The sequence below is a fragment of the Loxodonta africana genome, chromosome 3 (assembly GCF_030014295.1).
Source record: "Loxodonta africana isolate mLoxAfr1 chromosome 3, mLoxAfr1.hap2, whole genome shotgun sequence".
NCBI lineage: Eukaryota > Metazoa > Chordata > Mammalia > Proboscidea > Elephantidae > Loxodonta > Loxodonta africana.
Genome location: NC_087344.1, coordinates 204,307,871 through 204,333,564, shown reverse-complemented (window position 1 = coordinate 204,333,564; position 25,694 = coordinate 204,307,871). Strand labels below are relative to the sequence as shown.

Genomic DNA, 25,694 nt, shown 5'->3' with positions numbered 1-25,694 from the left:
CTGAAAAAGAGCCATGGTGGCCTAACAGTTAAGTGCTCAGCAACTATCTGAAAGGTTGGTGGTTAGAACCCACCCAACAGCTGCATGAGAGAAAGACGCGACCATCTGCCCTGGTAAATATTACAGCCTAGAAAACCCTATAGGGCAGTTCTACTCTGCCACATGGTGTCGCTATGAGTCAGAATCAACTCAATGGCACCTAACAAAAAAAACAACATGGAAGAGTCCAGGAGTCCCTGAATGGTGCAAATGGTTAAGCACTCCATTACTAGTCGAAAGGTTGGTGGTTCATCACCCAGAGGCACCTCTAAAATGTCATGAGCTTGAAAACCCTATGGAGCAGTTCTAATTTGCACACATGGGGTTGCTATAAATTGGAATCAACTTGACGGCACAACATAGAAGATTCCCAGTGATGACTGTCAATATGATGTTCTTAAATACAGGATAAATTCACATCTAGGATTATAGGAAATGTAAGTGTACCCCAGAGCACAGGATCAGTCTTTTAAAAGTCTTCTCAGGTTTACAAATAACATGTAAATGGGGCTTGTCTGTATGAGCACTTTCTTATCCATTCATTTCAATCTCTTCCCTCATAAATCTATTACCATAAGATGATTTTAACTCACTGTTATAATGATCTCTAAAACTGATGTATTCTTTAATTGCAATACTAGCAATTACTAGTTCTTTCTGGTGATGGGTGGTTGTCGCTTGTGATTAACTTCTACCAAGGATGGGCCTCAACAACAGACTATGGAAGGAAAAAGTGGAAGTGGTTCAATATGAAAAGATAGATATAATAATAACTATCATTTATGGAGGACTTAATGTGGATTAGGAACCATGCTCAACCAATATTTCATGTCATTTAATCCTCATACAACCCATTTTTCAAGTGAGGTATCTGTGGCATGGAGAGTTTAAGTCAGTTGCTTGAAGTTATAAATAAAGGAACTAGAATCCCACCTGAGGCGTCTGGCTCCAGAGCCTGTGCACTTGAACTCAATGCAATGCTACTTCGGGGAAAGGCAAAGGTGGGGCTATGCAGTAAGTACGGAGTGGTACAGACATGGGGAATCAAAGTATCAAAGGGACGCTTCTGAATTTGAGGAAAGGGAGAGTTGAGAGAGGAAAAGAACAGGTAGTTGAGTGGTTCACTGGAGAATATTGCCCTCCTGGGAAGGTGATGTGCAGTGCAGAGTCCTGGATCAAGCTCCCCCAGCCTGTTTCCTTTGGCAGAATCTCACTTCTGATAAAGATGAGTCACCTGAGAGCTGTGAAGTGCTCGCAAACATGGGGTGTTGTTTCTATGCAGTTACCAGCTGTGTTAGTCAGGGTTCTCTAGAGAAACAAATCAGCGATACATATGTATATAGGGAGAGAGAAGTTTACTTCAAGGAATTGGCTTACACAAATGTGAGGAGCTGACAAGCCCAAAATCTGTAGGTCAGGCAGCAGGCTGAAGACTCGTGCACAGGTCTTGGAACTGGTTTGTTCCAATTAGAATCCCTGCACAGAACGTATTATGGACGTTAAGTGACTCATGATTGTAATTTTTTTGTGATGCTGAGGGAGGGAGATGGAGAGACCAAGGTACATGTGTTTGTCCTCCTCCATCTTGGAGAAGAGCTGGTGTGCCATGGCCGAGATCACTGTTGTAGCACGTGATATGTAGCTGTGTTTGGAGGAGAAAGCGTGTCTCTAGGATCCCATAGAAGTTCCTTAGGCCACGAGTGGGTATGACCTTGTCATTTACATCTTCCTCCCACTTTCTGCTTTCTTTCCAGTCTGGATGACTGTCAATGCCATCTCTGTGGAAACACCCCAGGAGGCTCTTCGGGCTGCCCGGGGACACAATGTCACGCTCCCCTGCACCTACCGAACTTCTGCCTCTGACCGAAATGGATTTATCCAATGGGATAAGCTGCTAATGACTCATACAGTAAGGATTCTTAACAGTTTGGGGTCATTTGGGGAGTTATTATCACCCAACTGCAACCTCTTCACGGAGTCCCTGGGTGGTGCAAATGGTTAAGCACTCAACCACTAGCCAAAATGCTGACCGTTTGAACCAACCCAGAGGCTCCTTGGAAGACAGGCCTGGTGATCTGCTTGAAAAGGTCCCAACCTTGAAAACCCTATAGAGAAATTCTACTCTGTACACAGGGAGTCACCGTGAGTTGGAGTCGACTGGATGGCAACTAAAAACAACATCATTACCTCTTGGGGGAACACTAGAAAGGCCTTCAATAAATACTAGGTGGAATGAATGTTAGCAGCCAGCCTGGGTGGATTGGATGGGGAAGGAGCAGAAATTTCATGCATCAATAAATGCAGGACCCAGGGAAGGCTGGATTATGTCACCTTTCTTTTGAGGGGTGGCAGGGAAGTCACCTGCTTTAATGTATCTTTCCATTAGCCAGTCTCATATGTTTTAATTTGTACTATTTAAATCATTTAAAGTCATTTCTTTTGATTAGCATAGCCATCTCCCTGAGACCAAATTTTATTTTATAGTCTAGGTTTTTTATTTTTCCTTTTTGCCTCTTGGGAGGTGTAGGAGAGATTTTATTTTTTATTTCTGTTTTTGAATTGATAACGTAATTACATGGTGCAAACATTAAAACATCATAAAAGTTGTGCATTGGGAAATCTCATTTCCATTCTCCCGTTTCTGTCACACCATCCCTCCCCCGGGCTCTCTTCCCTTGACCCTCTGCTCACTCCACCAGAAGATTTCCACTGACTGCTGTTTGAAATCCAGGAACCTATATTTTCACTAACACTGGTTGCTTTTGAGTAGTCTCTGGGTGACTCAAACAAGTAAGTGATTAACTACTAACTGAAAGGTTGGTGGTTCAAACCCATCCTGGGGTGCCTTGGAAGAAAGGCCTGGCAAACTAATTCTGAAGAATCAGCCCTTGAAAACCGTATAGAGCACAGTTCTACTAACACACGTGGGGTCACCCTGAGTTGAAATTGACTCAGTGGCAGCTGGTTTGGTAGCTTTTGGCCAGAGTCTATCCTGATTGGTTGGTTATCTCTGCTACAATAATTAAGTATTTTGCATATCACTCTTGGCTAAGGAAATCAATTATATTAGTTTCTAGTATAATCTTCCAGTGATTCTTTACGCAAATTCAATAAAATGTGAATATATATGTGTGTGGATATTCCTATTTTCCCCTTTTTTACATAAAAGGTAACATGTTCTAGGCCCTCTTCTGTCCCTTGCCTTTTTCCCTTAACAGTAATTCCTGGAGATCTTTCCCTATCAGTAAACAGAGAGCTTCCTCGTTCTTTTTAGAGCTAATAGGATTCCATTGTGTGGATACGCCGTTATTATTTAACCAGTCCTTAATGATGGACACTTGCTGGTTTCCAATCTTCTATTACAAGCATATCAGGAACAACCCTGTACATATGTTTGCATTTATACCCGTAGGACACATTTCCACAACAGATAAATTCTTTTCTAATTTTTATAGAGCTTACCAAATTGCCCTCCATAGGGGAGCATGTGCACTCCCACGGCAATGTACAAGAGTGCCCGTTTCCTTACACGTGTTTTTGAGTAATACACACATATGGCAAGAGATTCAAACAGTACTAAGGCGTGCAGGGCAAAAATGCCTCTACCTCACACCCTGTTCCCCTCACAAAGGCAACCATTCTTACCAGTTTCTTGGGTACCCTTCCATAGGTGCGCCATACATATACACATGTATATGTAAACATACATGAATGTGTGGGTTTGCACATGTTATCTACACGCTGTTCTGCACTTGACTTTTTCTCTCTTAACAATACATCTTGGAGCTTTTTCCATACATCAGCCCACTTGTACCTATCTCATTCCTTTTTACCTACTTGCTTAAAGCATTCCATTTTATGATCTGAGACACATGGGCTCCTGTCATGTAAAATACCTACCTGCCCTAGTCTTTCAATATTTTCATTTCTAAAAATTCTTAAAAATAAGAGGAACCCACAAGTTGGGCATCCTGTGTTGGGGCTGTTTGCTTGTTCTGAGGGCTTGGTGTGTTGACAGATGTTTCCGGGCTCTGGGAATGGTAGATGAGGGTAGTCAGGACAGGCTGGATGCACCCAGCAGGGTCCTTGGGGTAAAGACCAACTGGCATTTTTTCTTCCTGTCAGGAAAAGGTGACCATCTGGACATTTTCAAACAAAAACTACCTCTATGGTAGCCGTTATCAAAACCGTGTCAGCATATCAAGCAATGCTGAGCAGTCAGATGCCTCCATCACCATCAACCAGCTGACCATGGAGGACAACGGTACCTACGAGTGCTCTGTCTCGCTGCTGGCAGACCTGGATGGCACCTCCAAGTCACGTGTTCGCCTCCTGGTCCTCGGTGAGTGTCTCCATCTCCATCTCTTTCCTGTGGTCGAAGGACTGCTCAAAGAGGAGAAGCATTCTGGTGGTAAGATCCAGCCAGAGGGAGCAATGGGAGGCAAGGTGCTAAGACTCCTCCCTGAGCCTGGTCTGTCTCACACAGGCCTGGGGTGGAATGACTAGGGGTCCCTAGAAGCTGCTCCAGGCAGCTGAGAAGATGGCCTGGGTGGGGATGTTGTTCTTTCCTTTGGAGCTGAAGACTCTCGATTTCTACAAGGGTGGCAGACAGTTCCTGAGGGGAGAGGAGAAGGCTGATGTAGAGCAGTCTCTGGGGGTCACCCTGGGTGAGTCTGCCCAATGCCCTGTCTAGTGCTCTGCCCCCTATACCACCGCTTCTCTTTTTCAGGCCAAGCTTACTAAAGAGAAGAAAAGGAAAATGCTATATACTATTGGACAGGCTTTCACTGTGCCTTGATGTGATCATTTGTGGGCCAAATCATGACCCTCATTTGGGTTATATGCCTTTCCCTCTCGTAAATTCACCTTTCCCAGCAGAAACTCTTCATGCCACCATCTCTCCACCCCAGCCCCCAACATACGCCATTGACCAGGTTCTACTGCCTTAGAAATATGCCCCAAGAGAACTTTTTTTTTCATACAAATGCCTTATTATTGGAATTTATAATTTTAGAAAGTTTTGAAAGATCATCTAGTTTAATATCTTCATTTTTCAGATGAGGTCCAGAGAAAGGCAGCAACTGACTCAGAATCAGTTATTGGAAAAATGTTAGTGAGGGCTTGCCCTGTGCCCAATGTAAGAAATGACCCCACCCCTAGGAGGCAACAACACTTTAACCCAAAACAATGAATGGATCATTTTTCCTTTTTCCCCTTTATACTACTTGATGGTTTTTTTTTTTTTTTTTTAATTACTTAAGGCAGGCCGCCTGGTTTTCTGAAAGCATTACAGTGAGTCAAACAATACGGCACTGTGTAAAGAATAACTAACGCTCTTCTCCTACCCTACCATCAGCCAGATAGCCCATGGTAACCCTGACGTGTACTCTGGCACACTTCTAAGTTCTTTTAACACCCTCTTTCTCTTGCCTTCTCCCCTTTACTCTCTCTCTCTCACAAGTTTTTCTTTTCATCTTCTTCCTTTCCCTCTCATTCGAAAAAATGGGATTGGGTTATATAGATGACTCTGCAACTTGCTTTTCCTTAGCAATGTTTCATGTACATTTTTCCAGATCAGTACATATAGATCTACCTAACAACGGCACACATTCCACTGTATGAATGTACCGTGATTTATTAAATGTTCTGCTAATGATGGGCCTTCAGGATTCCTTTTTTTTTTTATGAACAGTACTGCAATATACTTCACTATATATATTTTTTATCTTGTTCTTATTTCAGTTGGATAGATTCTTAAAAGTATGATTGCTAAGTCAAAGAGTATGCTTTCATTAAATTTTAATAGATATTGAAAACTATCTTTCCAAAAAGGTTGTAGCAACTTATCCTGCCATGAACATTATATGGGCATGCCAGTTTTCCCAGACTTTCACCAGCAGTGACTATTACTGATCTTTTTAAGTTTTGTTAATTTGTTAGGTGAAAATATTATCTCATTACTGTCAATTTTTCCATTTTCCCAGCATTGAAATGGGGCACCTTTTCATATTTGTTGTCTATTGGTATTTCTTCCCACTTGAATTGCCTATTTGTATCCTTTGCCTATTTTTCTAAGTTGTTTTCCTCATTTATTTCTAGGAGCTCTTTGTATATTAAGGATATCAACTCTGTCATATGTGTTATCAATTTTTTTCCTTGTGGTTGTATTTATAGTGCCCTTTGACATACAGAAAAAAAATTTACTGCAATGATAACAAATTCATTGAATAAGCAAATGGTGGTGGCTTACATCAATCAGAGATAAGGTTTATGTTTTGTTTTTTTCTCCATACTATGCTGGATCTCCCTTTCCACACTTCTCAAGCACCATGGGGTTAGTCTATAACTTTCTGATCACTTTCAGGTGTTAAAAATTTCAGTCCAACTTAAATTAAAAAAATTTAGCCTCTTTCTATCTTGGACTTGATCCCCTGAAGCTTGGGGACCAACAGTGGTGAAATGAGGTCATGGTTCTGTTTCCTCACTCTTCTTAGTCTGCCTCCTCTCGCCCCTGTTTCTGGCTCCTCTACGGTTAGGGTAGACGTAGGGAGGGTCAAAGGGAAAAAGTAAGAAGACCTGTTTACTGAGGTAGGCTGTTTGTGAGCCTCTCTTGGTGCTCACACAATCCCAACCACAGCAGACAGTCCACTGCTGGCTGTCATGTGGGGGTGCATTAGTGTACTCATCACAATCCCCCCATAGATGTCTACCTTGCATCAGCTCCTGACACAGGTAGTACACCCTCTGGCTGAACTCTCACATCTCCCTTTCCACCCCACCTCTGCTCTTGGCCACTTGCTCCTGCTCCCCACAATTCACTCTGGACTCCCCTTTGCCCAGCAGGCAGCTCTCTGGCACAGAGTTCCTTCAGGATGATATGAGTCCAACCCTCATCCTTGCTGCTAAATCCTGAAGTGGGAAGGCAGACCCATTGCTGCTACACTCTCCGCTCACCCTGCTATTGCTGCCTGCTCCAGCTGCCTAAAAAGGCATTTGTGCTTCTCTGGGCAATAAGCAGGCACCAGTGTCTGCCCTCAGATAGGCCCCCAGATACCCAGGACATCTGTCAAGCCCTTACATGGTCACATTCCAGGACTGGCGCTGTGAAAGCCACTCAGCAAGCCACAGCCAGGGAGTGAGAAACATCAGAATCCCAACAGAAGACAACCCAATTTCTATGGGAGACTCTTGGTGCCTTCCTGGCTTGGTCTGAGGTGGAGAAATACCTCCCTTCCTTTCCCCAAGAGAAGGAGCCCTATTTCTGAGAATCCTCTTCAGGGAAATCTCTTCCCTAATGGACCTGCAGCATTGTCTTCTATGGGCTGGAGGAAGGTGAGTGACTGATAATCAGGGGACTTGCTCTTGAGCAGGCTGCTGAGATGTTTCTCATCCCTCCCTTTAATATTGAGAACGCTTATCATTCATCATCCCCAACCTGGCAGTTCTAGTGGAAGTTCTAAGATACAGAAAAAATCCCATTCCATATCCTGTAACAAAGTCAAATCTGTTGGTGTTTTCCTTTATGGATTTTGAGTTTCTTGTCTTGCACAAGTAGTCTCTCTCACTACCCCACGGGTTATAAAAATGAACTTAATGTTCTTTTCCTATGTCTATAATTTTTTCTTTTTTACTTTTAGACATTTATGTCACCTGGAATATATTTTGTACATAAAACAAGACAAATAAATAAATAAATAAATAAGCCCTTTGCCATCCAACTGATTCCAACTCACAGCAACCCTACAGGACAGAGTAGAACTGCTTCATAAAGTTTCCAAGGAGCGGTTGGTGGATTTGAACTGCCGACCTTTTGATTAGGAGCCAATCTTTTAATCACTGTGCCACCAGAGCTCCATTTTGTACATAAGATGCCAGGAATCTAATTTTTTTTTGTTTTCTTCCAGACAAATAGCCAATTCTATCAGCATGATTTATTATACCAAATAATTATTTTCCCACTAGAATGCCAGTTTTGTAACATGTTACGTTCTTGCATATACTTGGCTCTGTATTTTTACACCTTATTTTGTTCCATTTATCCTTTTGATTATTCCTGTGCCAATATCATTTGGTTTTGATGTATGTTTCTAGTCAGTGTTGACATCTAATTTTTTCTTAGTTAGCATTACCATCTGGTACTCTGGTGGCGCAACGGTTAAGAACTTGGCTGCTAACCAAAAGGTCAGTGGTTCGAATCCACCAGCCAGTCTTTGGAAACCCTATGGGCAGTTCTACTCTGTCCTATAGAGTTGCTATGAGCCGGAATTGATTCGACAGCAAGGGGTAACTGTGTAATATCACCCCTTACTAATCTTTCTCAAAGTAATTTTTTGGCAATTTTTGCACATTTATTCTGCAATGTTAATTTTAAAATGAGTTTGCCTGGTTGGAATTAGGTTCAATTTACATATTAATTTGCAAAGGAGTGACATTTAAAAATATTAAGTCTTCTATCTAGGGAGATGGTATATCAGGTTTGATTTTAGGTCCCTCAATAACAAGGAATCTCTAATGGTAGAATTCGAGACTTCCTGTGGGCAAATGAGGAGTTTTTTTGTTTACTTGGTTGTGAAGGAGGATGCCAGGGGACCTTCCTCACAACCCGCCATTTATCTCAAGTAGGATACAGAGAGAATGGTTACTTGGCTAAAAAAAAAAAAGTCACCATTCTCTCTGTATCCTGCTCTGCGGGCCTAGGGCAGAGCTGTAGCCAACCAAGGGGATGGCCTGTGTTAAATGGAGGGAAAATAACTGGTAATTACCTTTGCCTGTGTCAGGGTCATTACAGATAATACCAAACTAATCATTACAGCAGCTCCTATTTACTGAGGACCTACCGTATTGTTAGCAAATAGTGCACCCACATGTAAAAGGCACAGAAATAATGAAATTAAGTAAAATAGCTCTGGCATAGCTTGCCCATGCAGGTACTTCGCGTGGCTCGTGACGTTTCCAGAACTGCATTTAGGCCTCATTCACCCGTCCTCCCGTATCAAAGGTAAATCATATCCTTCCGTTCACTTTCTTTAATCTCCTGCTTATATGTATAAAAATGGTCCGAAAAGGTCACTTCTGATCATAATTGTATAATTAAGGTATAAGCCATGGTCAAGAAGTCATGTCTGTGGAGGGCTCCTTAGGTCAGGATTGCTCATGTTCGTAAGGCTTTTCAGTGGAGCCTATTCCAGCTCTGCCCTCCCGTTGTCCTACCGTAGCAGCCTTAGTCCGAACGCAAGGAATTAAGCAAACAGCTGTGTGGTGTTTCCTTGCCTCTATAAAAATACTAACTAAAAAAATAAGAAGAAACTAAAAAGGCAAGCATTCGCCTGTACCACTCTGGTACATCTCTCCCCATTTTCTCCAGCTCCGATCTACATGTTTATTTACGTACAGAACTGTACCCGTAGTCTAACCAGTTGGCACTTCTCTCTCACCCTACCTCACACGACATTCCTCTGGCTGCCTCAACACTTCCAGCTCTTTAAGCCACGCCCCACTCCATCAAGTGGATGCCCAGACTCCCTGCCCCTGGACTGGACCTAGGCTGTTTCCAGTTAAAGCTGTTACAACGTTGCAACAATTTTTTTGTGTGCATACCTTTTAATTTTTATTTGCATTAGTTCCTTAGAATATACTTCAGGAGAGTTATCACCAAGACCCGTTGCCATTCCGATTTGTAGTGACCCTACAGGACAGAGTAGAATTGCCCCATAGAGCGGCAGGTGGATCTGAACGTTTAACCACTGCGTCTCCAGGGCTCCAGGAGAGATGTTACCAAACGTTTTTTTCTTGTTTCTCTTCCTGCGCTTCTTCCCCCTTTCTCGTTGCCTCAGTTTGCCCCCAGCTGAGCTCCTTGCCACCCCTTAAATAGCTCCCATTTCTTCCTGGCAACGCCTTCCCTGGTCGCGGGGAAGGGGGCAGGGGCCCACCTAAGGGAAGCCGTTCTCTCCCGCCCCTCTCAGCGCCAGCTGCGTTTTTGGAATTCATCTCGTTAACTGGATGAGTGAAGGAAACAAGTTTAATCCAAGATGATGCAAGTCGGCGAAACCAATGTTTTCTTTAATAAAAGAGAGAGATCGTTTTGCACTGCAAGTTAAGTAATCCGGTAAAAAAAAAAAAAAAAAAAATATTTCCAAACGGCTTTGCAGCTATTTTTAGGCAGAAGGGCTTTAATTACACGGTCCAGCCCACTCGGGCTGGGTGACCTCACAGTAAAGCAGGACGAGCACGGAGTTTCCAGACAAGAGGCAGCCCGCCAGCCCTCGCCTCGGGGAGCATGCGTCTTGGTCACCACTGGGAGGCCAGCGGATCCTCGGACCCGGACCCGGCGCCGCCGGCGGATAGGTCGTCTCTCCGGCCTCTGGCGCCCCCTGGCGCCACGAGCGGGAGCCGCAGTCCTCGCGCGCACCCAGCGGAGCTCTGGAGGACCTGGGCACAGCGCCCTGGGCGGACAGACATGGGGAGGCTCCAGAGCCGATACATCACGTCCTTCCTCACCACGCTTTTCTCAGTAAATACTCAGGAAGCATCTGCATTCTTCTCGGGAGGTCAGACGAGGCACTGAGAATCAGAGATCTAGTGAGGACCGGGAGGTTTCACGGTCCCCAAAGCGTTATAGGAACTGTATCTATCTGAATGAAGGTCCGAGCTGTTTTTGATTAGGATGGAGGAGGGTGAGGAGACAGACTTTCAGTGAGGGGTCTGGACAGAATGAAGGTAGGGGGCGCCTGGGATGAGGTGAAAGGAGTTTGGGGGCGGAGGTTAAGGGTCTGGGGGACCTCTCCTTCCTAAGGGGGACCAAATTCACACGGGTCTTCTCAAGGGTGTTGGGCCCTCGTTTGCCGTTATCTTTCTTTCCGCCCCTGGAATGAATTAAGGATTTGACAGTTTTCGAATATGTTCAGCTTGCTTTTTTATGCTTCTCTTTATGCTCTGAGGCCTCACAGTCACTTGCCTTTCCTTCTTGTCCTGTGTCCCAGAGCAGCCTGGTCATAGAAAGCTCTATCAGTCATTCACACTTAGTATGAATTTGTGGTGCTGTGGGACTTCTTAGGTGGTGTTTATCTTTTAGGCCAGCTTCTAAATGTGGAATGAAGGTGATAGATGGGTGGATGGACGGACGGACGGATGGACGGGTGGACGGGTGGGTGGACAGGTGGACGGATGGGTGAATGGACAGACAGACGGAGGAATGGATGGATGGATGCTGTGAGTCAGCTCTGACTCATAGTAACCTTATGTGCAACAGAAAAATGTTTCCCCGCCCAGCATCATCTTCAATTGCCAGCATGCTCTAGTCCATTGTTGTGACCATTGAGCAAATCCATCTCATTGAGGGTCTCCCTCATCCTCATGGGCCCTCTACTTCACCAAACATGATGTCCTTCGATACCTATTGATCTCGCCTGATGATGTGTCCAAAAGCAAGTGAGTCAAACAGTGTTTTTCTTGTGATCCATAAGGTTTTCGTTGCCTAATTTTCAGAAGTAGATTGCCAGGCCTTTCTTCCTAGTCTTAGTCTGGTAGCTCCACAGAAGCCTGTTCACCATGGGTGACCCTGCTGATATTTGAAATACTGGTGGCATAACTTCCAGCATCACAGCAACATGCAACACACCATAGCACAACAAACTGACAGACAGGTGGTGGAACGAAGGATTTGCCTTCTATTAGAGGCATAAAAAACCAGGGGTAAATGGTTTTGATGAGGGGACGGGGAGGGATGCTCTTGAACCTATGTAGAGATCAGGAGTTAATATCTGGCTCACCCTGTCCTAGTGGAGCAGTGTTCTCAGAAGTGGGTTCACCTTCTCTTGTTGCCCAGCAACCTGCTTGCTGGGCCAGCAGGGTGGGCAGAAAGGCTGCTCGTTAAAGTGGTCTCCAGGCAGGAGGCCCTCCTTCCCCAGGTAGCTTCACTCCCAGGGGTCTGGGCCAGGATATAGGAGGCCTGTCCTTGAACCCTGAGCCTCTTAGGTTCAGGGTCTGTCCAGTGGGCGTGGCAGTAAGGAATGCCTCTGACCTGTCCCGTGCTGGCCCCACACCTGGCTAGCCCCCACCAAGGCAGCAGGAGATGTCTGCACACCAGCAACAGGGAAAAACGTGTGGGCTGCTGGGCTGGAGGGGAGAAGTGTGTCCTGGATAGAGCAGATCACATCCTCACGTTCAGCTCCCACCAGCAACGTCCAAGCAGAGACTGGAATTCACACTCGCTGATCAATGGCTGTGCGCCTGTGTGTCTGAACTGTGGAATGGAACAACATTATTTACTGGTGCAAACAAGCCACCCAGGAGGGGACATGGAGGGGACCGGTTTGCTGCCCAGGGATTCCAATAATATCCCTCTTCACTTTGTGTCTTTCCCCTTCCTGCCCCCAAGCACTCTACCTAAAGCCTTAGGCATGTTTCATGCTTCTTTTTGCCTCCGAGCCTTCGCACATCCTGTTCCCTCTGCCTAGAGTACCCTCTTTATCTGATCACTCCCAACACACACACACATACCTGGACATTGTCCAATTGTCTTCTGTCCCCACTGGACCCTTGAGCACAGGAAGTCACATACTATGTCATTCCAGTGCCCAGCAGTTTCAGGCATACAATAGGTGCCCAGAAGGTTTATAGAATGAACTGCTCTACAAAACGATATGTTAACAAGGCTGAGTGAAAGGCGCAAGTTCAAGGTCTCAGGGGATTCCGGGAGATCAGGCTAGGAATGTAAACTGAGGGTTTTTGCAGCCTCCTTTCTGGGAGGTTTCTTTTCCCTTCCTTATCTCTGCCATCTGCCCCTTCCTATCCCTTCAGTCCCCGTTCTGCACCCAACACACAGCTCTGCTGCTGTCTAGAGTTCCTCCTGTCACCCAGGCGCTCATGGCAATTATATTTTATCAGTAAAGCACAGGAAAAAATTATTGCTTAACCCAGAGCAAGCATTCCTAAGAACTTAGAGTCGGAGAGCTTTAAAAACAAACGAACAAACAAAAACGGAAACCCTGGTGGCGTAGTGGGTGGAGAGCTTTAGAGATCATTTAAGGACCCCTGGTGGCAAAATTGAAATGTTGGCAGTTTGAACCCACCCAGCGGTTCTGTGTGGGAGAAATAAATAGCAATGTCTTTAATGCTTTCATCAGGGTCGCTATGAGTCGGAATTGACTCAACAGTAACGGGTTTTGTTTTTTAATGCTTTAGCAAATTCTTTTTTTTTTTTAGAAGAAATTGTTTGGTAGTTTGAATCCACAAGCTGCTTCTCGGAAATCCTATGAGGCAGTTCTACTCTGTCCAATGGTGTTGCTATGAGTCGGAATTTGACTCAATGGCAATGGGTTTTTTTGTTTGTTTGTTTTATACCCATTGTAAGGAGCCCTGGTGGTGTAGTGGTTAAGTGCTTGGTTGCTAACAGAAAGGATGGTGGTTTGGACCCACCAGTCCCTCCCCACGAGAAAGATATGGCAGTCTGCTTCTGTAAAGATTTAGTCTTAGAAACTCCGTGATGGCAGTTCTACTCTGTCATGTAGGGTAACTGTGAGTCGGAACCGACTGGATGGCACCCATCAGCAACAACAAGAGCTCATTTAACCAAGGGGTAGGCAAGCTACAGCCAAATCCAGCCCATAGTCTGTTTTAGTAAGGCTTGCAAGATAAAAATATTTTACATTTCTAAAGGGTGGTGCAGTGGTTAAGCTTTTGGCTGCTAACCAAAAGGTCGGCAGTTCAAATCCACCAGGTGCTCCTTGGAAACCCTATGGGGCAGTTCTACTCTGTCCTTTAGGGTTGCTGTGAGTAGGAATTGACTCAAGAGCAGTGGGGGTGGGGAAAAGAGGAGAAAGAGAAGCACCAGCAGCAGGGACAGGGCCATATGGGACCCACGAAGCCTAAAATATGTACTGTCTGGCCCTTTACAGAAGAAGCTTGTTCCCTCATTTTACAGGTGGGAATACTCAGGACCAGAGAAATTGAAGGATTTACTGGCAGTCCCTGGTTTACAAACTAGTTCCATCTCTGAGTCTGTCTTTAAATCAAATTTGTAAGTCAGAACAGTTAGATCTGGTTCTTATCTAATGTCAGTCAAATGTTTGTCTTAGTATATATATAGTATGTAGTGTACCTTTGTATGCATAAAAAAATTAAAGAAACACTTCCAGATACACTAAAGCATATTTAACATAATAATACAGTAATAATAATAATGTTTTGACGCATGTTGCAAACCATCACCCATTTGTTATTAAGAATCATTTTAAGTACCTTGAATTTTTAATATGATAAGCTTTACGAGGGGCTGGTTCATAACTGCCGATTGTACTATGTCAGGCATTTGTAACCCAGAATGCCTGCACCTGTAATGGCAGAGATAAGTCAATGGCAGAAGGAGCCGATATGGGTTGGTGGAGAGAGCTCTGGTTCTAGTTCTAGCCCTTCCAGGATGCTTGAGCAATCTCCTTTCTGGGCCTCAGTATCCCCACCTTCATAACGGCGATGTCCCCATGGCACTAAACCACACCTAAAGCTAGTTGCCTGTCCAGGATGCTTTCCTTACACATGCCGACTCTCTGTGATGGTGACAAGCCACAGGGGAGATATTTTGGGGGTGAATTGATCTTTCAGCTTTACATCTCATCACTAAGCTATGAATTCCTCTGGCTGTGGATGCGCAAGGCACAGTGCGTGTGTGTGTTTGTGTGTATATGTGTGCGTGTGTGTGTGTGTGTGTTTGGAGAAGTGCATGTCACCAAGCCCTGCCTGATTCATATCTTCTCTTTGGCCCCTCCCCTCCCCAGTGCCACCATCTGAGCCAGACTGTGGCATCGAGGGAGAGACCGTGATCGGGAACAACATCAAGCTGACCTGCGAGTCACAGGAAGGCTCGCCAACCCCTCAGTACAGCTGGAAGAGCTACAACATCCTGAACCAGGAGCGGCCCCTGGCCCAACCAGGTAACAGGGCTCATCAGGAAGGTGGGATCCCCTACTTCAAGGTGCAGCTGATTGGCTAGAATTACCAGGCCCTGGGGCTGACCAATCTGATTCCTACAGTCAGCCCTCCCAGCCTCTAGTTGCCACTGTGGTATCTTGGCTCATCTTTCTAAAGCTTCATTTTACTCATTGGTAGAAAGGGTTAATAATACCTGCCTCATAAGTTGTGAGAAGTAAAAACAATTCATGTAAAAGCACTTAGCACAGTACATAGTAATAAACCCCAAACCAAATCTGTGCACTGGAGTTGATTCTGGCTCATACCCACCCTACAGGACTGACTAGAACCCGTAGGCTTTCCAAGGCTACAACCTTTACAGAAGCAGACTGCCACATCTTTCTCCTGCAGAGCTGCCGATGAGCAGTCAAGTGCTTTAATCACTTCGTCACCAGGGTTCCTTGTACATAGTAATAAGAAGCACTTAATAAATGTTAACTGTTGTTTTCTTGGAAACCCTGGTGGTGTAACGGTCAAGAGTTATGGCTGCTAACCAAAAGGTTGGCAGTTTGAATCCACCAGGCATTCCCTGGAAACTCTATGGGGCGGTTCTACTCTGTCCTCTACGGTTGCTGTGAGTCAGAATTTGACTTGATAGCAACGGGTTTGGTTTTTTGGTTTTCTTTATTCCCCATAACTACATTCACTTGACTAAGCAGGTTTTTTTTTTTTTTTAAATAATTTTTATCGTGCTTTAAGTGAAAGTTTACAAATCAAGTCAGTCTCTCACACAAAAACCCGTATACACCTTGCTACACACTCCCAGTTACTCTCCCCCTAATGAGACAGTCTGCTCTTTCCCTCCACTCTCTCTGTTCGTGTCTATTCCGCCAGCTTCTAACTCCCTCCACCCTTTCATCTCCCTTACAGGCAGGAGATGCCAACATAGTCTCAAGTGTCCACCTGATCCAAAAAGCTCACTCCTCACCAGCATCCCTTTCCAACCCACTGTCCAGTCCAATCTATGTCTGAAGAGTTGGCTTCGGGAATGTTTCCGGTCCTGGGCCAACAGAAGGTCTGGGGGCCATGACCACTGGGGTCCTTCAGTCTCAGTCAGACCATTAAGTCTGGTCTTATGAGAATTTGGAGTGTGTATCCCACTGCTCTCCTGCTCCCTCAGGGGTTCTCTGCTGTGTTCCCTGTCAGGGCAGTCATCGGTTGTAGCCGGGCACCATCTAGTTCTTCTGGTCTAAGCAGGTGTTTTAACCACGCTATGCAAGGCACTGGATGGGATTTTTCTTTTGGTGATGATTATGTCCCAAAGTATACAAGGCCACAAGTCGAGCTCTCTGGCTCCCCGGAAGAGCAGAGGATTCCCTAATCCCATTCCCTGTCCAGGCCAGTCCATCTCAGACTCCATGGGCCCCACCTCCCCAAACACACCACCAATGATACCATCAAGCCTCCTGTGAGGGTCCCGTGTTCTCAGGGAAGGGGATGGTAGGTTCAGCTACAGTTGCCAGGAGACCATTTTTGTACTGGGCAGCTTGAAATTTGACCTTTGGGCCAGGAAACAAACTGAAAATAAAAGGGGGGCTATATAAATATCCCCCTGCGGGCCAACTGGCATGGGAATACCCTGGTGGCAGCCCTGGGCCCCTGCAGCCCACTGGCTGCCTGGCCAGCTGCACCCAGTGCTCCTGAAAATCTAGAAAGACGAGGCCTGAAAGGCATCCATCACATCTGACATCTGGAGGTCTTTCAGTTCACTGCGGGTTTAAAGGAAGCAGGAGGTAAAAAGTGGAGCCAGGGGGTATCAACAACTGTTTCGAGAAGCTGGGGTACTAGGGGCATGGGAGAACGTCTGGCGTCATGGGTAAGCATGGGCGGATGCATGCACAGATTGGGGGTCCTGTCAAATGAAGATGACTTTTTACACTCTACCTTTCCCTTGTTTGGGGGGCACAATAAGAACGTCTCAAAAATGAACAAGAATGAATAGAATCCACTCGCTCTAACACAAAATAGAAGCTGTGATGTGGATTTCAGCAAGTTTCCTGTTTTGTTGACATACTGCTGTTTGGCAGATTTTTACTGAGTGTGTCTGGAGTTTGTGCTGAAACGACCTGGTAGTGTTCCTCCAGCTCTGTGATCGCCCACTCTCTGGCCCGTGGATAACCCAGTGACTCCAACGACGGTCACAGAAGGTCTGCCATGGACACCGATTGTGTGTGGCCTCCTCAGGGACCCAAAGCTGAAGGTTACAGGGTGATCAATGTGGTGATGGTTTTATACCCAGTGAGGTTGTAGCACAGAGGATGCTTAAGGGAACAAAGAAGTTTCTCAGAATAGGGAGCACTGAAGCTGGCAGTATAGCACGGTGGTTAGAAGATGTGCTGGGCTTGAATCCTGGCTCTGCCATTTGTTAGCTGTGTGACCTTGGCAAGTTACTTAACCTCTCTGTGCCTTGGTTTCTGCATCTGTAAAATCGACATAATATTGGTATTTACTTCATGGGGCTGTTGTGAGGATTAGATGAAAGTACACGTAAAGCTTTGAGATCAGTGCCTGGTAGACAGTAAGCACTCAAATGCTAGGGATTACTGGTTATTCTCTGAGCTAGGCCCTGCAGGATGCGTTGGCTAAGCATGGAGAATAACAGTATGGGAACCACGGGCATCTGAGGTAGCTGAGGGGTAAGGCGAGCGTGTGGAAATGATGGGGAGACACAGGTAAGAAAAGCAGCGAGGAGAGACCATGAAGGGCCTGTGCGTCACATTAGGGAGGCTGGCCTTCCCTCTCTAAGTCACCGGCACCTTCTGAGGGGTTTATGGCAGAGAACAGCACAAACGGGCATTTTGGGTACGCCTCTCCTGACTCCATCAGAAAAACTGCTCTGGTTGTCAGAAGCCAAGACTTAGTTCTGCAGTGATTCTAAAGGGGTTCCCTGAGGACGTGAAAGTGGCCTAAAGGGAGATGTGCTTATTTACTTTGGAAAAGCCGCCTGAGTGAAGGTTTCCTCAGGGTCTGAGTGGGGACCTAGGGTGGCAGAAAAACTGTATGTAGTGGTAATAACACCAATGTGACATCTGGATGGCACTGGGTCGATTTCTCAAAGCCTCTCGTGTCCACCCTGCCCCCCAGAGCCCTAGAGAATCTATCAAAGTGTTTTTCCCCTCTGGGTCAGTCCCTACCCCTTTCTGACTTTTAAAACATTCCAATCCACACTGTTCCTCCACCCTCCTATGTTTAAAGACAGGATTTCCACCATTAGAGACTTGTTCCTTTGACTTAGCAGGGAGTGGAAGCAAGCTAGCTGTGAAAAGAACAAGGCATCTGGAGTCCCTTAAACCGGGAGCTGAGTCCTGGCTTTTCCACTTTCCAACTGTGAGTCACTCAGCCTCTCTGACCCTTAGTATCCTCACCTGAAAAGCTAGGATGACGATAGTACCACCTTTCTGAAGTCTGTGAAGAGGATAACATGAGATCACACGTGTGATAGTTGGTAAACTGTGCCCCAGTCAGCTGACTTTCAGCGCTGAAGGAACAGGAATTTGGGTATCAGAGAAGGAGGGGGAGGTAATTCTGGGGGCTGGAGCCCTTTAGGGGAGGAGATTCTGAAGGGTGGGCAAGGTCCTGAATGGCCCTGCTCATAGCAGCTGGAGAGGATCCTGAGGGCCTGGGTGAGAAGTGGCAGCTGAAGCTTGTTGAGGAGCCATGGAATCAGGGCAGCGAGTGGCAAAGTTAAATCCTGTCAATTTGGTAACAATGCCTTGGGGAGGCCAAAGCTTTTCTGGAGGGAAATCTGCTCCCCAGCTGGAGCAGAGGGGAGGCGACAGTCCTGTGTGTTCCCCTCCTTCACCACAAGGTGTTGCCACTGCCACGGTAACATTAGTTTTAGCCAGCTTTCAGGAACTTTCCAAGAAGAAAAGGGGGCTTGGTCCTGTGGCAGGGGACATGTGCTGGTTCATCCCAGAGCAGCTTCCAGCGTTCACTGTTTGCTTCGGGGAGCTAAGGAAGGAAGGTGCTTACTCCCCAAACCTGAGCATGGTCTAGGGCTCCAACTGGGCTTTGATATCTGAAAAGGCCCTGAGGTAGTCTGAAGCCTTCCATCCTGGATCCGTCTGCAATGTGCTACATAAACCTAATAAAACCAACTGCCATCAAGTTGATTCCTACTCCTGGCAACCCCATGTGTGTCAGAGTAGAACTGTGCTCCAAAGAGTTTACAATGGCATCGTACATAGACCTAACTCCCGTTCTAAAGTAGTGGGAGCCTGACAAGACCTACAGGTCACCTAAGCCCATCGAGGGTCAGGTAGCTAAGGGGGCACGTCCCAAAGTGTGCTCCTGCAGGACAGCTCTTAAAATAAAAATCTGTGGTCCAATTAGTTTAGAAAATGAGATCAATTAAAACCGTAGCCCTCTTAGAGATTCCCATTGTCCAGTAGCAAATGATATTAACATCAAGCTTCAAGTTCATCAGTCAAGTGAGAACAAGACTCAGTCCTAAGTTAATGAGAGTAAGAAATGTGTTTCATAATTCATTTAGTGAACTCTGCATCAGTCTTGACTGTTAATTGAGGTGTGATGGATGGGTTATTTTCTAATTGACTGCCTTTTTTGAATACATGGGATTTAAACATCCATCCGTGGGGCACTGAGAGAGTGAGTGGGAAGAACTGGGAGCTGAGGACTGGGGGATCAAGCATTCACCCGGCCAGTAACGTGCCTGAAGGACAGATGAGTAGATTTGGCGTGGACTGTTAAGGAAGTCAGCCCAGGGATTCCACAAAGTATGCCCTCAACCCAAAAGTTTCCCCCAGCAGCTGGCGTAGAGTATACACCTAATGTGTATCTACTGAATGAACGCGACTTTGAGAGTAAAGAATACATAGGATCATTAAGTGTATATTAAAAAAAAAAAAAAGCTCTGAGAACTCTGACATTAAAGATCTCACTTAACCTTAACTCAATGATTTCTAAACTTCCTTTGGTCATGGACCCCTTTTTCAGTAATATATTAATATCACACATAAGGAATATTCTAGAAAACACACCGAGGTATGGAATTCTAACAGAGAAGGAGTATTTACAGAGAATGGGCATCCAGAGAGCAGTACTCTGGGTTTCAGGGGAAGATTTTGGAGAAAGTATGTGAAAAGACTGGAAGAAAATATCCCCAAATCAAAACGCTATTATTTCTAGCTGGTGTGATTATGAACTATTTTTATTTTATTCTCTGTTCTCTGTAGAGGCCTTCCCTGACCCCTTGGATGAGACTGAATTCCCTTGCTATAAACTCCAAAAGCACTTCTGTTTTGAACTCTACTCACCTTTGTATCACCATTGTCTCTGCCTTCCCTGGCAGGCTGTAACCTGCAAGAGGACAAGCACCTTGTTTATCGAGTTTATGGCTCTGATCGGCACAGGAAGGCTTTCTGGATTGAATAGAATTGAAATAATGTTGTCATGTTTAGATGCCGTTGAGTCAATTCTGACTCATAGTAACCGTATATGTACAACAGAGTGAAACACTACCCGGTCCTCAGCCATCCTCACAGTCGTTACTATGCTTGAGTCCATTGTTGCAGCCATTGTGTCAATCCATCTCCTTAAGGGCCTTCCTCTTCTTCGCTGACCCTCTACTTTACCAAGCATGATATCCTTCTCCAGGGACTGGTCTTTCCTGATAACATGTCCGAAGTACATGAGTCTTGCCATCCTTGCTTCTAAGGAGCATTCTGGCTGAACTTCTTCCAAGACAGATGTTCATTCTTCTGGAAGTCCATGGTATATTCAATATTCTTCACCAACACCATAATTCAAAGGCATCAATTCTTCTTCGATCCTTCTTATTCATTGTCCAGCTTTCACGTGCATATTGAGGCAGTTGAAAACATCATGGCTTGGGTCAGGCACACCTTAGTCCTTAAAGTAACATCTTTGCTTTTTAACACTTCAAAGAGGTCTTTTGTAGCCGATATGCCCAATGCAATGTGTCTTTTGATTTCTTGACTGCTGCTTCCATGGGTGTTGATTGTAGATCCAAGTATAATGAAATCCTTGACAACTTCAATCTTTTCTCCGTTTATCATGATGTTGCTCATTGGTCCAGTTGTGAGGATTTTTGTTTTCTTTGTGTTGAGGTACAATCCATACCGAAGGCTGTGGTCTTTGATCTTCATCAGTAAGTGCTTCAAGTCCTCTTCACTTTCAGCAAGCAAGGTTGTGTCAGCTGCATAATGCAGGTCGTTAATAAGTCTTCCTCCAATCCTGATGCCTCATTCTTCTTCATATAGTCCAGCTTCTCGGATAATTTGCTCAGCATACAGATTGAATTTAAATATTAGTTTTATGTAATATATAAATTTTTATAATGAGCATGCATTACTCTTATAAAAAAGTATCTATTTTTTAGAAAGTTGTCAACTGCTCCAGGGAGTTGTAGACTTAAAACTGGATTTTGTCCTGATTTTGCCATTTCTTAATTTTATGACCTTGGACAAGTCACTTAACTTTGCTAAACCTCTAGTTACCTCTGTGAAATTGGAGACTGAAATATTTGTCCCACCTGCCATATGAGATTGTTGGATAGACCAGGGAACATGTTTGAGGAAGCATACTGAATAGCACATCCAGACAAGGAAAATCCACACAGTCATGCAAGGGAGAGGGGGTTGCTCACCTGGTTTTGCCCACTGGGCCCAGAGGGAGCTGGAGCAGTTGCCAGAGTCAGATCTCTAACTCTGTGACCATATTGAAAAGCTTGGACCTCTTACTGAAAACCATGGGCAGCCTCTGAAATGCCTAAACGAGGTAGAGACAGGACCCTATCTGCAGTTTAGAAGGGTTCCTCTGGTTGGAAGGAGCCCTGGTGGCACAATGGTTAAGCTAGTCAGCTGTTAACCAAAAGGTTGGTGGTTGGCACCCACCCAGCTGCCTCACAGAAGAAAATCCTGGAGCTCTGCTCCCATAAAGATTACAGCTTAGAAAACCCTGTAGGGCAGTTCTACTCTGCCATGTGGGTCGCTGTGAGTCAAAATGGACTTGACTGGCACCTGACAACAACAATCACCTGGTGCAGCAAGGATCATACAAGGCTGGCTCTGCAGGTGAACAAATTAGAAGGCTGTGGTCTCTAAATCTCTCAAAAAAGCAGAGCTGTGATGAATCATCTTGGAGCGCGGCACATGTAAACATGTGTGAGCATAAAGCTCTCCTTTTCAAGGTGGAGGAATTCACAGAGCCGTAGGTTTAGCTGGCGGTCTCTCCTGAGGACATCTGGTCTGTTCCCCTGAATTCAGGTGATGAGGCGTTTTCACTCCCACTTACCAGATGAGGTAGCTGTGACTCAGGGAAGTTAAATGGCTTGCTGAAGTGGTGACAGATTAAAAAGTCCACACACACACACACAAATGTTGCAGAAATCCAGGGGTCAGAGTTCATTTCCCAAGCCTTCCTCCACATGAGTCTGTGCTCAGAATTGTTTCTGAAGATAGTAAAATTGGTAATAGTAATGCTTTCTAATTTATAAAGCATTTTCATGTGAAAAAAAAAATCCACTGCCGTTGAGTCGATTCCGACTCAGAGCGACGCTTCAGGATAGAGTAGAACTGCCCCACTGGGTTCCCAAGGAGCACAGAATGTATATTATGTTCCCTGAATGTGTACGACACACCAGGCATCCTGGTGTGGACTTAGCACCACATATATTGTCTCATTTTATGCCCACAGTTACCCTGTGAGGCAGGTACTATTATTATTAACATTTATAGATGAAGGTTCGATGAAGCTGACTAACTTGCCCCAAATCACAAAATTAGTAAGTGACAGAGCCAGGTTTCAAACCCAGGGTGCTTGGCCGAATTCTAAACACCCAAGAATTGTGTGTCCTTCTGGTTTAATTGTCCCTAAAGCCCCAGAGGTGGACATTTTCTCCAGACGAGACCAAGGCTCAGGGGGTTCAGAGGTAGTGTGTGCACCTGCCTAGGAACCTAGGTCTTCTATTCTCGGCTATTTGTACCCTACTCTGGTGCCCCTGAAGGAAGTGCATGTGTGTGTGTGCATGTGTGCCCGCGCCCGTGTGTGTGTGTGCATGTGTGCACGTGCCCGTGTGTGTGTGTGTGCATGTGTGTGGTGGAAGAAGGGGGTTGGTTGTGAGCAGATGTCACTGATGGTTATAAAAAAACAAAACATTGCTATCGAGCCGATTCTGACTCATAGCAATCCTACAGGACAGAGTAGAACTGCCCCATAGGTTTCCAAGGAGCTGCTGGTGGATTCAAACTGCCGACTTTTTGGTTAGTAGCCAAGCTCTTAATCACTGCGCCACCAGGGCTCCACTGATGGTTATAGCTGTAGATAAATTTTTAAATTTTTGCAAAAAGGACTCTAGCCAGCAAGCTTTAATAAGAGTCATCCATGCCTAAGATCTTAAGTTCTAAGCACTCTATTAAAGAGCTTTATGTATGTGTAGTATCTCATTTAATACCTTCAATAATCTTATGGTAGGTATTATTACCGCCTCTCACAAATGAGGAGTCCTGGTGGTGTAGTGGTTAAGAGCTATGGCTGCTAAACAAAAAGTTGGCAGTTCAAATCCACCAGGTGCTACTTGGAAACCATGTGGGGCAGTTCTACTCTGTCCTATAGTGTCACTATGAGTTGGAATCGACTCGATGGCAACTGGTTTTTTTTTTGGTGGTATAGTGGTTAAGAGCTCAGCTGTTAGCCAAAAGGTCAGTAGTTTGAGTCCACCAGCTGCTCCTTGGAAACCCTATGGGGCAGTTCTACTCTGTCCTCTTAGGGTCACCGTGAGTTGGACTCGAAGGCAATAGATTTGGTTTTTTATTTTTTGGCTTTTACGAATGAGTTAACTGAGGCTCAGGGAGATGAATTAACGTGTCCAAGGTCATGCAAGTGGTGAATGGGGGACCTGGTCTTCAAATCCAGGCCTCTGGAACTCTGAGGCACAGCCTTGGCAGCCAGTCTCAGCTCATCTGCAGTCGCCACCTCCTCCCTCTGTCTGTTCTTCTTTCCCAGTCACAGGACAGACCTTCCTTCTGAAGAACATCTCCACAGACATGTCGGGTTACTACATCTGCACCTCCAGCAATGAGATGGGGTCCAAGTTCTGCAACATCACCGTGGCTGTCCGACTTCGTAAGAGCAGCTCAGGGAGAGACGGAGGGAGGGAGAAAAGGAGGGAGGAGGGCCAAAGACCAGAACAGTCAGCTGCGACCCTGTGGAGATGACTCGGGGAGCCTCTTTAGGGCTACCCATTTGCAGGTAGCTGCAGTGACCCAGGCAAGACGGCTCCTGTCCCAGCCTCCCCTCCCCTCGAGGCCAGCCTGGTTCCATTGGTTCTTTGGATGTAGAGCCTAGAACTGACTTCTGCAGCCTGCTTCAGGCCTGTCTGCTCTAAGGGCCACTCAGGGAGCCTGGGGAAAGAGCCAGAGCCAGCTGCCACAGAGTCTGAAACCCATCCTTCTAAGGTGGACACCGTGGCTAGCTTGGGGAGAAGCTGGGGCAGGAGCTGGGTAGCCCAGGTGTCCTTGTTTGCACCTCCATCCCCAAGAGCAGTCCCCAGCCCTGTCTGGTCATGGTCCTGTAAGAACATACCTTTTATTGAGTGCTGCCAGAAGCCTGCAGCTGCTGCTTCACAGGCTGGGAGGAGGTCTGAGGCCAGCCCAGAGCTGGAAGGAAAGGATCTCCCAGCAACAAGTGCCAGGTGCCGAGGCTTCTCATCCCAGCCTCGATCCTCTCCTCTGGCGCCCAGGTCACGTCGGGAGATGAGGGTTGGGTGCAGGACAGATTACCCAATAAGTAAGGAACACGCAAACCCAATCACGCCTTCCCACCAATCTGCAGTGCACAGTTTCACCTGTCCCCCATCACGTCAAGGATGCAGTGAAACTGCTCTCCGCAGATTGGCAAGTCAATGCGGCTTCACGCTGTGCACCCTGCTCCGTGCCAGCCGTGTGTACTCTGCTTGCTGGCTAATCTGCCCCTGGCTGGGCCTTGGGTGGTGTAGCTGCCCTGTTCCGTTGCAGCCTCCATGAATGTGGCCCTGTACGCGGGCATCGCGGGAGGCGTGGCTGCCGCTATCATCGTCATTGGTATCATTGTCTACTGCTGCTTCCGGAGCAAAGGCGAGGCCCAGGACAAGGAAGACTCGAGGCCGTGAGTGTCTGGGTGGGCAGCACCCTGGGGATGGGTATGATTTTTATCACCCCCGTGTTATAGCTGAGCAAAGAGCAGTGACTTGCACAGTACAGAGCTTGCAGTGCAGTCGCAGGACTTGACTCCAAGGCCCATATTTTTCCCATCTCTGATCTCAGGGGGGAGATTGTCACGGGGTCTCCTTGTCTCATGAGCCAGCCTGTTCCCTTAATGTCCTCAGCTCATGAGTGGAACACGCTTGTGACACCTTTCTGTCCATCTGAGCCCAGTCCTTAGTGCCCTGTCCTTCTGCAGCTGGTGAGGTGGGGGAGAGTGGGTCTGGTGGCTGCTCTTCATACTAGGCCCAGCTGGTATGGGGACCCCAGGGATGCAAACCCATCGCCTCTGCACCCCCTGCCTTGCAGGAATCGGGAGATCTACAGGGAGCCACCAGAGCAGATGACAGAGCTTTCTGGGGGGCAGGATGAGGAGGACAGCTTCAGGGATGAAGACCAGAGGAGCTCCGGGCGTGGGTCCCCTGACCACCCTGGCCAGTGATGGGGGCCTCCTGCAGGCCGGCTTCAGAA

At 46.2% G+C, this 25,694-nt stretch overlaps 1 protein-coding gene across 1 annotated transcript; it reads left to right on the top strand.

Moving 5' to 3' along the window:
* The first annotated feature begins 710 nt into the window (after positions 1-710).
* Positions 711-25,694, top strand: GPA33 (glycoprotein A33). The gene is made up of 6 exons (XM_023554228.2): positions 711-1,948; positions 4,165-4,381; positions 14,811-14,966; positions 23,989-24,108; positions 24,999-25,128; positions 25,533-25,694. The coding sequence occupies exons 1-6, from the start codon at positions 1,799-1,801 to the stop codon at positions 25,663-25,665; spliced, it is 906 nt and encodes a 301-aa protein (XP_023409996.1). The 5' UTR covers positions 711-1,798; the 3' UTR covers positions 25,666-25,694.

Bases quoted from the DNA above. Each gene is read 5' to 3' on its own strand.
- GPA33 (XM_023554228.2), top strand. From the start codon at position 1,799: ATGACTGTCAATGCCATCTCTGTGGAAACACCCCAGGAGGCTCTTCGG. The intron at 4,382-14,810 runs GTGAGTGTCTCC...TCCCCTCCCCAG, and splicing joins TGTTCGCCTCCTGGTCCTCG to TGCCACCATCTGAGCCAGAC. The intron at 14,967-23,988 runs GTAACAGGGCTC...CTTCTTTCCCAG, and splicing joins GCGGCCCCTGGCCCAACCAG to TCACAGGACAGACCTTCCTT.